The following is a 13,958-nucleotide window of genomic DNA, read 5'->3' as shown; positions in this document are numbered from 1 at the left end:
CCTTACAACTTGAGCTCTCCAGAAATGAATGTGCTAGCATAGGAGTCACTGATTTTCCCAATCACCCAAGATCTCTCAATAGCATCTGGATGACCACTTGTTGGAAATATTATGAAAGGGATTCTTGCTTTGGTTTGGGTTCCATTAGGGAGTCTTTGAGGTCTCTTCCAACTTAGAGATCTTGACATTTTATGAGTTTCTTTCTTAGCTCTATAAAGGAGAATTACCAATACTAACTTTTCTGTAAATGCTTCCATAGCACATTGGATAGCTATGCACTGGATAGCGGGCACTGGATAAAGTACTAGGATGGAAGCAAGAAGACTCATTTTCTTGAGTTTAAATCTGACCTCAGATACTCACTAGCTGGGCAAGTCACTTCACCCTGTTTGCCTCAGTTTCTGCATCTGTAAAATGACCTGGGGAAGGAAATGGCCAACCACTCGAGTATCTTTCTCAAGAAAATCCCAAATGGGATCGTGAACAATCAGATATGACTGAAATAATTAAACAGAAAATTGTTTTAATTCCCATTCACAATAATAATTAACCTTGGCAGATTTAATGTGGGGAACTCTTTTGACCAAATTTACTTCTGCCTAGATGTGGATGAATGTTCTGAGAATCCCCATCGTTGTGGTCCCAATACCCAATGCACCAACACCTTTGGAAGTTATATATGTAGCTGTTTGTCTGGATTCTCTTCTCCCAGTGGAAACTCTTGGAAGCCTGGAAAGACACGGCCTTTCCAATGTACAGGTAATATTCATGGTGCCACTGATGACTTGATCTGGTGTCTAGGATTGTCTCAACTGGCCTTGAAACAGCCTGACCCTAGAATTATATCTGTTGGGACAGCCCAGGGAGTTATGACACTACCTGCAGGGTTGGCATCATCTTTGGAAACTCTCAAGATGAAAATCCCAAGAACAGTAAGATATGATCTATCTTGCAGCTTTCTTGGGTTCATTTATTTATTCACTTTAAAAATAATGTTTTATCTCTGGAGTGCCTTCTCTCTGAGAAGCCTCATGTATAGAAACAAATGTGGGAGATGGTCCTTGTTTTCAGAGAGGTTGTAAATTAACCAGAAAGAAAAAGATATATTTTCTACAATCTCCTTGGAAGAACATGAATTAATAAAATAAATACTTCAAGATTCTGGGATTATGTTGGCCTGTGGATGGAAGAAGGTGACACAGAAAGAAACACAATTTGGAATCAGAGAATTTAGGTTCAGATTCTCTCATGACTTCCTTCTTTCACTAAAATACCTAATTTGTGTGATTAGAAAAGTCTTGATATATTTTTTCTCTTTGCTTTCAGGTGTAAAATTGTTTCAACAATTAATTAATTGATTGAACAATTAATCTTTTTAGCACTTCTTAAATATTGCAAAGGTTAATTCTTTGAGCATCCTCATGGATCATGCTTGACTGCCAAAAATATAACATAGTTGCCAGCAGGGCATATTCCTGCCCGTGCTGTTGCCTAGCTGCTATTTCTTTTTCCTCCATTTACTGCAGTTTCCTGGTGATGTTCTTGTTTCTTCATGCTCACAAATCCAACGAATCCAGATAATCCAGCATCAAAATGGACTGAAGGAAGTAACATTAGAGGAAACACTATCCCCCTAAATTCTAGGATTATATTCTAATAGATGATTCCATATAAAAAAGATTTATTCCATAAAAAATATTCCATATATTCCATATTAAAAGGCATACTTGTAAATATTTAACAATCAGCTCTCTGTCCAATGTAATCTCAATAGATTTTGGACAGAAAATGCCATCTGCATCCAGAAAAAGAACTATGGAGAGTAAATGTAAATCAACACAAGCTATATTCACTTCTTTTTTCTGTTTTTTTTTTCTCTCCCATGATTTTTCCCTTTTGTTCTGATTTTTCTCTCCCAACACAATTCATAAATCAATGTATATTAAAAATAAATTAATTAGTTTAGAATGAAACAAAAAAAGGAAAAAGCAATCAGCTTTCCATAAAAAGATTGTAGGGATGGCACACTTTAACTTTAAACTGTACAATTAACACTTTTGCCATCATTTTCTTAAGTGTAGACTACCAACAAAATAATTAGTCAAGTCCTGATTTGTAGCATTTGTACTGAAATTTGAACAATTAGCTGTGGGTAGCTACTCTACCTCCAGAATATCTCTGCTATAAAATGAAGGAGCTGTGGTAGGTGATTTCTCTAGTGTTTACCTGGTGGAGATCCATGATGCTTGGATGATACTACCAATGCAGATGCCATGATATAGATGTATTAATCATGGTACATTTGGGCTGCTTGTGGCAGAACATGCCTGAGAGTAGCCAGAAGCAGACTAAAATATAGCTGGGAAATATTCAATAAAATAAACAGAAAACATTACATTTACAAACTAAGTCAATATATGGAGAATAGGGATACTTATTGATCCCTATTTTTATCTGAGCTTCATATTACTGACGTCATAGATAGCTTCCTAAATTGTTGTAGACCTCTTCCCTCTCTTCCATCCCCAATCTATCACTTGGTAGTCAATTACCTGATGATAATGTTCTCTGCCCTTAGCTAGATTAATCTCCAGCAACTTACTAAACTGAACATCTTCCATAGTTGGCAGGATCTGCCAAAACTTGTGAATTCTTGGTATAGCCTTTGCAAAGCTACGAGTGACCTCTATGTCTTGGTAAGTCATCAGAGAAGGACTTTAGGAAAGGAAGAGCATGCATTCCCATGACCATGTATGAGAGCCTTTTAGCACACTATTTGACTTGTTCCACCCCCACTCAGAATACAACTTTAGAAAAAAAATCTCTGTACAAAGCTAGGGTATGATTCACGTCTAGGGATTTTCCCAAAGGGATTTCCTAAAAGGATTGTAACTGAGATCCTTCTAGGAAAATTCCTCAAAGAGCAGAAAGTAGACAACCCATATAGAAGAGTTATTTATTTCTTCCATCACAAAAAAGATGATTAAAATACAAAATCCTCATAAGCACACACTCACAAACATATAAAATATGAAATTGTAATTTCCATTATCCTCTACAAGAAGGCAGAAAGGAGTCTTTCAGGAGACCTTTAGGATTTAATAGGTGTTTCACATTCACCACGGATCTGAAGTTTTTGAACAACAAGTCAAGGTCTATATTTCCTTGTCAGCCAGACATGCATGACTCACCCCTTTGGCAGAGATCATCTTTTCTTCTCAGAAGGGTTTAGTTGCAGGGAATATTTCCTGCCAGGCAACTTACAGTCAAGTAGTCAATTAGCTCTGTATCTCTTGAGCTCATGATTTAAATAATACCAGAAACAGCTCTCTCAGCACAAAGAAAGAAATACAGAGTAGAAATGGCAGTTAAAATAATAGTCTCAGATCTACTGCCCCAAGCATGTAGCTACCTTAACTTCTCTTGGGAAGGATGAGGGAATAGAGTCAAATGTATTGCCAATCCACACACTGAGAAGGGGAGAAGACAGTGAGAGTAGACCTAGTTTCTTCTTTAAAAGCTCACTAAGTGGACATTCTTTTGGTCTAGTAGCTAGTCATCTGCAAAAGAGCTCCTGGAGTGGGGATAATAAGGAACCAACCTGAGCCTTCTCTTCCGATAGAAGAGAAGATATGATTTATCTTGCAAAGATAGATCTTTAAGAAGGGGTCAGAAATTCAATGGTCTAGTGATGGAGAGAGCCATTCACATCCAAAGAGAGGTCTATGGGGACTAAATGTGGATCAAAATATGGGATTTTCAACTTTATTGATGTTATTGTTTGCTTGCTTATTATTTTCTTCTCATTTTTCCCTTTTTGATCTGATTTTTCTTGTTCATCATGATAAATATGGAAATATGTTTAGTAGAATTGCATGTTTAATCTATATTGATTACTTATTGTCTAGAGTTGGGGGGGAAGAAGAGAGGAAGGGAGAAAAATTTGGGAGTTGAGGTTTTACAAGAGTGAATGTTAAAAAGTATCTTTGCATATATTTTGAAAAATAATAAAGATATTAATTTTTAAAAAGCAGAGGAAACTGGAGGATGCCTCATAAAGTAATGAGTTCTTCATCCTTCAGGAAGTCCTCAAGCAAAGGCTGTATCCGGCACTTGTCAGGGATGTTTTAAGAGATTCCTATTCAGGTCCCGTTAGGCTCAATGACCTATAAGTTTTCCCCCAATACTGTGATGACATGATTCTAATGAAATGATTACTTCACTAATTTGAGGAAAGTAAATCTTAGTAGGCTTTAAATGATTCTAGAATGTGACTTATAATCAATAAATTATAATTGTAATGAAATTTGGAATTATAATAATAATTAAAATTAAAAAAGAAAAAGACAGAGCCAAAGCACACTTGTCACTGGAAAAGGCCTAAAAGTATGACCAGCTCCTGAGGAAGGACTTCAATTTAAACACCTTCTTCGAGATAGAGATTAGAAGGGATTCTTCTTCAGGTTGGACTACAAGTCCATTGATAACCTTTCTGGTTCTGAAATTCTGGGCTCATGTGAAGTCAATGAAAGTGAATTTGATGAGGGAGGGGACATTGACAATGGCAAGGATCAGCTATGATTTCTCAGAGGAAGGGATCTCTGAGCTGAACCTTAGAGGAATCGGTGTATTCTAAGAATCAGGTGAGGAAAGGATGATGTATTCCAGGCATGGGACTTGTGATTTATTATAATTACCACACAAATTTTTTTATGAAAGCTTTTTATTCTCAAAACATTTGCATGGATAATTTTTCAACATTGACCTTTGCAAAACCTTGTGTTCCAAATTTTCCCCTCTTTCCCCCCACGACTTCCTCTAGATAGCAAGTAATCCAATATATGTTAAACATATTAAAATCCAATATATGTATACATAGCTATACAATTATTTTGCTGCCCAAGAAAAATCAGATCAAAAAAGAAAAAAATGAGAAAGAAAACAAAAAGCAAGCAAACAACAATAAACAGAGTTAAAATGCTATGTTGCAATCCACATTCAGTTCCCATAGTCCCCTCTCTGGCACACTTAAGTTTGGAGAGCCCCATGTAACCTATGAGCAGCTGAATGTCTCATGGGTTTCCTAGATCTAGGCCCTCCACTTTTTCCAACATCCAACAACTTTCTGGACCCCATGACCTGCCCTAATAATTCAAGGTGCACAGATACAGGAAAGGATTACTACTATTCCTGTAACGCTGGATTCGGCCTTTGGAGACCGAATCTTCACTGACCCAAATGAGAAATGTGAAGATGAGAGATAGTGGAACTGGGAATGGGGGGTACATGGGAGTGGATGTAGATTCTTGGATAACCTAACCCAGATTTATCATGTGGACAAGCCAGGAGATCCTGAGGCTTCATAGGCAGAAACCTGCTCCTAAGAGAGACAAGACAGGGCCTGGTGGGTGACACAAGCTTGTCTGGGGAGAAGTCAAGTCAAAAGGCATTTATTAAGTAACTACTATGTGCCAGGAACAGTACTAAATGCTAAGGATACAAACAAAGGCAAAAATGTGGTCTCTTGTCCACAAGAAGCTCACAGTGTAATGGGTGAGACAACAACTAAATAATTAGATACATACAGAATATTTAGAAGGTATCTCAGAGGTAAGGAACTTGTGGATGTGAAGAGTGGGGGACAGGAATCTTGTAAAGGAGATGAGTTTTGGAAGTAGACATTAGGTGGAGATGAGGGAGAACATTCTAGTTACAGAGAACAGCCAGTAAAAAGGCAGAGAATGAGGAGAGTGAGTGCTTTGTATTAGGAAGCTAATGTCAGCAGATACTGGAGCACATGGAAGGGAGAGTAAAAGGATAGGAAAACTGGAAAAATGGGAAGGATCCAGGTGGATTGAGAAGGGCTTTAAAAGTCAAACAAAGATGATCTTCTCAGCCCAGAAACTCTCAGGCAGAAAGGCTTCTGTGGTTTAGTAGCATTTGCTGATTCTAGAAGAGTGTCTAAGAAGAGATGGAAAGAAATATGGTCAGAGATTTCAAAGTCTTCCAGGGTCACATGGGAAAGAAGAATTTGAAGTGTTCTGATTGGTCCTAGAAGGAAAAAGTAGAAACAGAGGGTGAGAGGCAGGCAGAGAAGGTGCAGAAAGGCAATTTTCAGCTTAGTCTAAGGAGCTCTCCAGTATTGCAGCAAGCTCCTGAGGAGTCCTGAGTTTCCCATACTTGAGCTTTTCCAGGAGATGCTGATGACCATTTATTAGAGGGCAGTCTTGCTCCGGTCTAGGTCAGATCAGGTGACCTCTAAGTTTTTTCCAACTCAGAGACTCAGGTTCTGGATTTCCTTCTTGGCACCTTAGAGAGATAGTAACTTCTGTGAATACTTTGATTTCCTTATGCAACAATCAGCCCAGCTACCTTGGTGGATATTTTGACTAAATTTATCTTCTGTGTTGATGCAGTTGTATTTTCCCAAAGTTTCCATCTTTAGAGTCCCAGTTCCAAGTGGATCAGTATCTGGGCAGGTAAAACTCTATCTGTGGTGCCAGCTCAGGAGAAGGTACAGGACAAACTCAGACATTATTAGTTTGGAAGTTTCTTGGATTCATTTATTTATTCAGTAGCTGGGTAGTATAGTGGATAGAACATTGGACTTGAAGTGAAGAAAACCTGAATTCAAATCCTGCTTACAATACTTAACTTGGTTTGAGACTATGAGAACAATCTCTTTCAGCCTCAATCTTCTCAATTCCAATATATTGGAATAATAATAATATGTATTTCACAGAATTGATGTATCAAATAATAATACTTTGTATTGAAATCAAATTAAGAAACACATATTATGTACTTTACAAGCTTGAAAGTGCTCTATAATGCATACTATTATTATTATTATTATTACTATCTATCAATTCTGTTGTGGGTAAGTTGGAGAAATTGTGAGATTTGGGGAAACTATCTATATTTCACCATGTTGTTGTTCATATGATCCAGAAGTCTCTTATTATCTATCATCAAAATGATTCCTTCCTGAGTGCCAACTATGTGACCAGTTGTGTGCAAGTGTTTGGGAGAGGATCCAGACAAGTGTGAGAGATAATTTTCCTACTGAGAGGAGTTTCAGTCTACTTGGACATATGGTAGTACTACTTCAATATAATTACAGGTCATAGTGAGAATTGTGAGAATTTATATAGTACTTAAGATTTGCAAAGCCCTTGTAAACACTATCTCATTACCCTGATAGGTAGGTGCTATTATCCCCATTTACAGTTGAGGAAACTGAAGCTGAGAAAGGTTGTGTCAATCAGCTGCCTCTCCATCTCTAGGCTCAGGGCATTTCATTGACTATTCTCCTACCTGGAAGACTCTCCCTTCTCATCTTTGCCTCCTAGCTTCCCTAGCTTACTTCAAATTCCAGATGAAATCCCATCTTCTACTGAATACCTTCCCCAATCCTCTTAATTTACAACAACTTCCTTCTATTTATCCTGAATATAACTGGTCTGTACATATTCGTTTTGTATGTTGTCTCCCTAATTAGACTGTGAGCTCCTAAGGGAAGAGTTTTTTTTCTCCTATCTCCAGTGTTTAGTACAGTGCCTGTCACATAATAAGCATTGAATTAATACTTATTGACTCAATGAGGGGTTTCATTATACTACTCATATTCCAGCTGTGATATAATCTTTATTCTAGATCAGGATGAGTGTGCAGATTCCACAGTGTGCCCATCATACTCCATCTGTATCAACACCCCAGGAAACTACACTTGTAACTGCAAACGTGGTTTTTTAATGATAAAAAGTCATGATAACAGAATGGAGTGTCAAGGTAAGGAGGGATGGAGGGGATTCCTATAAAATGTTAATCTAGTTTTAATATTATGTTAATAAGATCTAGAAATGCAAGAATTTGAACCTGGCTCTATTTAGATGGTTGGTTAGCTTCCCCTCCTCTCCATTTGTCTGTCTGTCTGTCTCTGCCTCTGTCTCTGTCTGCCTCTCTTTGTCTCTCTCTGTCTGTCTGTCTCTCCCTCTGTCTGTGTTTCTCTTTCCCAGTCTCTGTTTCTCTCTCAGTTTGCTGTATGGATCACATTCCTTTTATACTTTCAAATCCCAGATCACTCTGGTAGCATCCTATGAATTCTCCACAGAGGTGTCATGCAGTCCATTAGAGAATTCCCCATTGATTTTTTAAAAAAACTTTTATTTTTCACTACTCACAAAGTATTTGAATGCTTATAATAATGTAATATAATAATAACATCCTTCATCCTTCATTCTGGTGCAATGATTGATTCATTTTTTAAAAAAATACATTCTACATTCTTCCATTAGTCTTAGGATAACTTGTAATGTAAATTCCTCTAAGACTGGGATGTTTCATGATTGTCAGTCATATTGTATCACTGAGGAGAATATAAGTATAAAACTATGGGTCTTTATGACAGTGAGAATCCTGAGACATAGCATGAGACAAGAGGAAGAAGGATGGATTTGAAGTCACAAGAATTTAATTCTTTTTCTTTTTAAATTTAAAAAATTAATCTAATTTTTAAAAAGACTGGATTTTCTGATCTCAGCCAGACTGGAAGTTCAGTTGCTACTCATGGGGTCAATAGTCCTTTTTAGATGTTTCATTTTTTATTTGATCTGCTTTGTCCTTCCTTAGTCAATCAGGTAGTCCCTCTATCTGAGGACTCAACTTATTGGTGCTAGACTTAGTGTGGACACTCAGTCTTCTTAGTTAATGCAACTCAGAACTCCTAAATTTGAGATCCACTAGCTTCCACCTCTCTGGCAGATTATGTGGGATTATAAATCTGAGTCACTGCCCTCAGCTGTCCTGAATTCTAATCCTTGCTCTGCCACTTTATGTCTGATATTGTGCCTCAGTTTTCTAACTGTAAAATGAAGTGGTTGTACTCAATAACTTTCAAAGTCCTTTCTAGTTTTCAAACTATGATCCTAGGATCACTGAAAATGCTGCACCATTTCTCCAAAGGTTCTCCTCTTTTGTTCAGTTTCAGTACTAGTTCAAAGTTAAATGTAGTGGTAGACTAAGTCCAAGGTCATCCCTCTATTCACGATCAGATTGCCTTTTTAATATGTAAAATGTGCATTCTTGCTTCACTTTGTTTTTCCAGTGTGGATGATTGTGCTTAATTCTTTTGAATGATCATGGGTGTGCTTGAGAAAATTCTAATGTTGGAGAACAAAATTCTACTATCATCAAAATGAACTATCAATTAGTAGATTGAATTTCAATGGTGTCCGATTTTGTGTGACCCCATTTGGGGTCTTCTTGGCAAAGATAGTGGAGTGATTTACCCTTTCCTTCTCCAGGACATTTTTAGATGAATAAACAAAAGCACCTGACTGATTTGGCTTAGTAAGGCCATTTGGTTTGTCTTTGTTATAAAGCAGATCCCCCTTGAAAAATCTGGAGCGCATTCATTCAAAAATGCATGCCATGTCCATGGGGATAGAGGGAATGATCTTGAAGTGCAGTAGTGGGAAGGTACCTATTGATGCAATATATGTGGCTAAGGCAACTCATAACTTCAGGGGTCTGTACTGTGTGGATTTCTCAGCTGGGCATCTCTTCATATGTTATGGTGGTTCCAATGAACTTCCTGGGTGTGGGATGCAGTGACCACTAACACAATCAATCAGGAGTCTGTGTTTAAGTGCAGAAAAAAGTTTATTTTTTTCTCAGGAGAAAGGTGCACAGTTTCTGAAACACAAAGCGTGGTTCGAGACAGAGACACACATATATAAGTAAGGGGCAGTGCCATAATGCAAGCTCCCCTCCCCAGTCCCCTGGTTCCTTTTCCCAGTGGTTGGGATTTCCAATGGATTCTTCCTAAAAATGTAAGGCAAGAAAATCTGAAGGTGTCAAACGCTTAACAGAGCAGTGTTTCCCACTCAGTCCAGTTCTTGCTCCCAAGGAGATTCCATTCTAGAGGGGAAGATAATAGTGGAAAGCTAGGAGCAAAGAACAAAGTATTCTTTTCCAATCTCAGGCTCCTATCCCTGATTGCAACATCCAATCCCTGACCCTAAGGAATTTACATTCTTACATTCTTTTAGGGTAGATAACTTGTACCCCTGAACACACTCTATGTCCCTGTGGGTTTCAGTCCTCCAATTCAAGTCCCATTTATCCAATTCAACCTTCATAAGTGTGGAAACCAAACAAATGCCCATCCATTTCTCACACTGACTTTGCCCTTTGATTCCAAGAAGGACTTCAGAAAAGATACAGAGATGCTCTGTGCTCTTTAGGCACATACCTCTCTCTCCTCTCTCTCTCTCTTTCTCTCTCTCCTCTCTTTCTCTCTCTTCTCTCCTCTCTCTCTCTCTCTCTCTCTCTCTCTCTCTCTCTCTCTGTGTGTGTGTCAGTCTCTCTCTTCTCTCTTTCTCTCTGTCTCTGTTTCTTTCTCATTCTCTGTCTCTGTCTCTTCTTCTCTTTTTTCTCTTATTTCCCTCTCTCCCTTTTGATGAAAATGATTTCCTCAAAGCTTCACATCCTGTATACAGTATGAAAAGATTCATTCACACCACAAGTGTCTCTATCTTTAGTAAATTCTAAGTGTAGTCAGAATTGGAGATATGTTTACTTCTTTGTAATATGACCATTATGGCTGCAAATTTGCTTTAGTCTTAAAGGATACACACTTCAAAAATATCTTCCTTACAATTTGGCTCTTCAGAAATGAATGTGCTAGCATAGGAGTCACTGATTTTCCCCATCACCTAAGATCTCTCAACAGTATCTGGATGACCACTTGTTGGAAATATTATGAAAGGGATTCCTGCTTTAGTCTAGATTGCATTAGGGAGCTTTTGAGGTCTCTTCCAATTTAGAGATCCTGACTTATTCTGGGGTTTCCCATACTAACTTTTCAGCAAATGCTTTGATAGATGGCAGTGAATACAGTATTAGTCTAGAGTCAGGAAGACTTATCTTCCTCAGGTTAAATCTGATCTCAGACATTCATTAGCTGTATGATCTTGGGCAAGTCACTTCCCCTTGTTTGGCTCAGTTTCCTCATCTATAAAACCACCTGAAGAAGGAAATGGCAAACAACTTTAGTATCTTTGCCAAGAAAACCCCAAATGGGATCATGAACAATCAAATATTACAAAAATGACGAAACAATAAAATGCTTTGTTTCCCATTTACAACAATAACTTTGGCAACCTTGGTCTGGGCAATTCTTTTGACCAAATTCATCTTCTACCTAGATGTGGATGAATGTTCTGAGAATCCCTTTCGTTGTGGTCCCAATACCAAATGCACCAACACCTTTGGAAGTTATATATGCAGGTGTTTGTATGGATTCTCTTCTCCCAGTGGAAACTCTTGGAAGCCTGGTAGGACAAAGCCCTTGAAATGTACAGGTAATACTCATGGTGCCACTGATGACTTCATCTGGTATCGAGGATTGTCTCAACTGGCCTTGAAACAGGCTGCCCCTAGAATTATACCTGTTGGGACAGCCCAGGGAGTTATGACGGTACCTGCAGTTTTGGCGTCACCTTTGGGAACTCTCAAGATGAAAATCCCAAGAACAGTAAGATATGATCTATCTTGCAGCTTTCTTGGGTTCATTTATTTATTCATTTTAAAATAATGTTTTATCTCCTGAATGCCTCCTCTCTGAGAAGCCTCATGAAAGTATACAAACAAATATGGGAGATGGTCCTTGTCTTCAGAGAGGTTGTAAATTAACTGGAAAGAAAAGATATATTTTCTACAATCTCCTTAGAAGAACATGAATTAATAAAATAAATACTTCAAGATTATGTTGGTCTGTGGATGGAAGAAGGTGACATAGAAAGAAACACAATTTGGAATCAGAGAATTTAGGTTCAGATTCTCTCATGACTTCCTTCTTTCATTAAAACACCTAATTTGTGTGATTAGAAAAGACTTGATATATTTTTTCTCTTTGCTTTCAGTTGTAAAATTGATTCAACAATTAATTAATTGATTGAACAATTAATTTTTTTAGTACTTCTTAAATATTGCAAAGATTAATTCTTTGGGCACCCTCATGGATCCTGCTTGACTGCCAAAAATATAACATAGCTCCCAGCAGGGCATATTCTGCCCATGTTGTTGCTTTCATTTACTATAGTTTCCTAGTGTTGCTCTTGTTTCTTCATGCTCACAAATCCAACTAATCCAGATTATTTTGCATCAAAATGGGCTGAAGGAAGTAACATTAATTAAAGGAAATACCCTCCCTCTAAATTCTAGGATTATATTGTAATAGATTATTCCATGTAAAAAGATATACTTGTAAATGTTTAACAATCAGCTCTCTGTCCAAAGTAATCCCAATAGATTTTGGACAGAAAATGCCATCTGCATCCAGAAAAAGAACTATGGAGAGTAAATGTAAATCAACACAAACTATGTTCACTTCTTTTTTATGTTTTTTATTCTCTCCCATAATTTTTCCCTTTTGTTCTGATTTTTCTCTCCCAACACAATTCATAAATCAATGTATATTAAAAATAAATTAATTAGTTTAGAATGAAACAAAAAAAGGAAAAAGCAATCAGTTTTCCAAAAAAAGATTGTAGTGATGGCACACTTTAACTTTAAACTGTACAATTAACAGTTTTGTCATCATTTTCTTAAGTGTAGACCACCAACAAAATAATTAGTCAAGTCCTGATTTGTAACATTTGCACTGAAATTTGAACAATTAGCTGTGGTTAGCTACTCTACCTCCACAATATCTCTGCTATAAAACGAAGGAACTGTGGTAGGTGATTTCTCTGGTGTTTACCTGCTGGAGATCTATGATGCTTGGATGATACTGCCAATGCAGATGCCATGATATATAGATGTGTCATGGCACATTTGGGCTGCTTGTGGCAGAACATGCCTCTCTCTCATGCCTGAGAGTAGCCAGAAGCAGACTAAAATATAGCTGGGAAATATTCAATAAAATAAATAAAAATAAAATAAAACAGAAAACATTACATTTACAAACTAAGTCAATATGTGGAGAATAGGGATACTTATTGATCCCTATTTTTATCTGAGCTTCATATTACTGACTTCATAGACAGCTTCCTAAATTGTTACAGACCTCTTCCCTCTCTTCCATTCCCAATCTATCACTTGGCAGTCAATTACCTGATGATAGTGTTCTCTGCCCTTAGCTAGATTAATCTCCAGCAACTTACTAAACTGAACATCTTCCATAGTTGGCAGGATCTGCCAAAACTTGTGATTTCTTGGTATAGCCTTTGCAAAGCTACGAGTGACCTCTATGTCTTGGTAAGTCATCAAAGAAGGACTTTAGGAAAGGAAGAGCATTCATTCCCATGACCATGTATGAGAGCCTTTTAGCACACTATTTGACTCGTTCCACTCCCATTCAGAATACAACTTTAGAAAAAAAATCTCTGTAACAAAGCTAGGGTATGATTCATGTCTAGGGATTTTTCCAAAGGGATTTCCTAAAAGGATTGTAACTGAGATCCTTCTAGGAAAATTCCTCAAAGAGCAGAAAGTATATAACTCATATAGGAGAGTTATTTATTTCTTCCATCACAAAAAGATGATTAAAATAAAAAAGTCTCATAAGCACACACTCACAAACATAAAAAATATGAAATTGTAATTTCCATTATCCTCTACAAGAAGGCAGAAAGGAGTCTTTCAGGAGACCTTTAGGATTTAATAGGTGTTTCACATTCACCACGGATCTGAAGTTTTTGAACAGCAAGTCAAAGTCTATATTTCCTTGTCAGCCAGACATGCATGACTCACCCCTTTGGCAGGGATCATCTTTTCTTCTCAGAAGGGTTTAGTTGCAGGGAATATTTCCTGCCAGGCAACTTACAGTCAAGTAGTCAATTAGCTCTGTATCTCTTGAGCTCATGATTTAAATAATACCAGAAACAGCTCTCTCAGCACAAAGAAAGAAATACAGAGCAGAAATGGCAGTTAAAATAATAGTCTCAGACCTA

General features: G+C 37.4%; 1 protein-coding gene across 4 annotated transcripts in view; it reads left to right on the top strand.

Annotated features, from left to right (window-relative positions):
* LOC105749625 (adhesion G protein-coupled receptor E1) overlaps positions 1–13,958 on the top strand; it is a 76,075-nt gene that overhangs the window by 23,045 nt on the left and 39,072 nt on the right. For 2 of the 4 annotated variants that reach the window (XM_031947719.1, XM_031947718.1), the window contains exons 4-6: positions 604–759; positions 7,657–7,791; positions 11,211–11,366. In XM_031947719.1, the coding sequence (XP_031803579.1) occupies positions 604–759; positions 7,657–7,791; positions 11,211–11,366 (447 nt within the window). The remainder of the gene's footprint in view (positions 1–603; positions 760–7,656; positions 7,792–11,210; positions 11,367–13,958) is intronic. The other 2 variants (XM_031947720.1, XM_031947721.1) reach the window with 2 other exon arrangements.

The sequence above is a fragment of the Sarcophilus harrisii genome, chromosome 1 (assembly GCF_902635505.1).
Source record: "Sarcophilus harrisii chromosome 1, mSarHar1.11, whole genome shotgun sequence".
NCBI lineage: Eukaryota > Metazoa > Chordata > Mammalia > Dasyuromorphia > Dasyuridae > Sarcophilus > Sarcophilus harrisii.
This window is presented reverse-complemented; position numbering and strand designations above follow the sequence as displayed.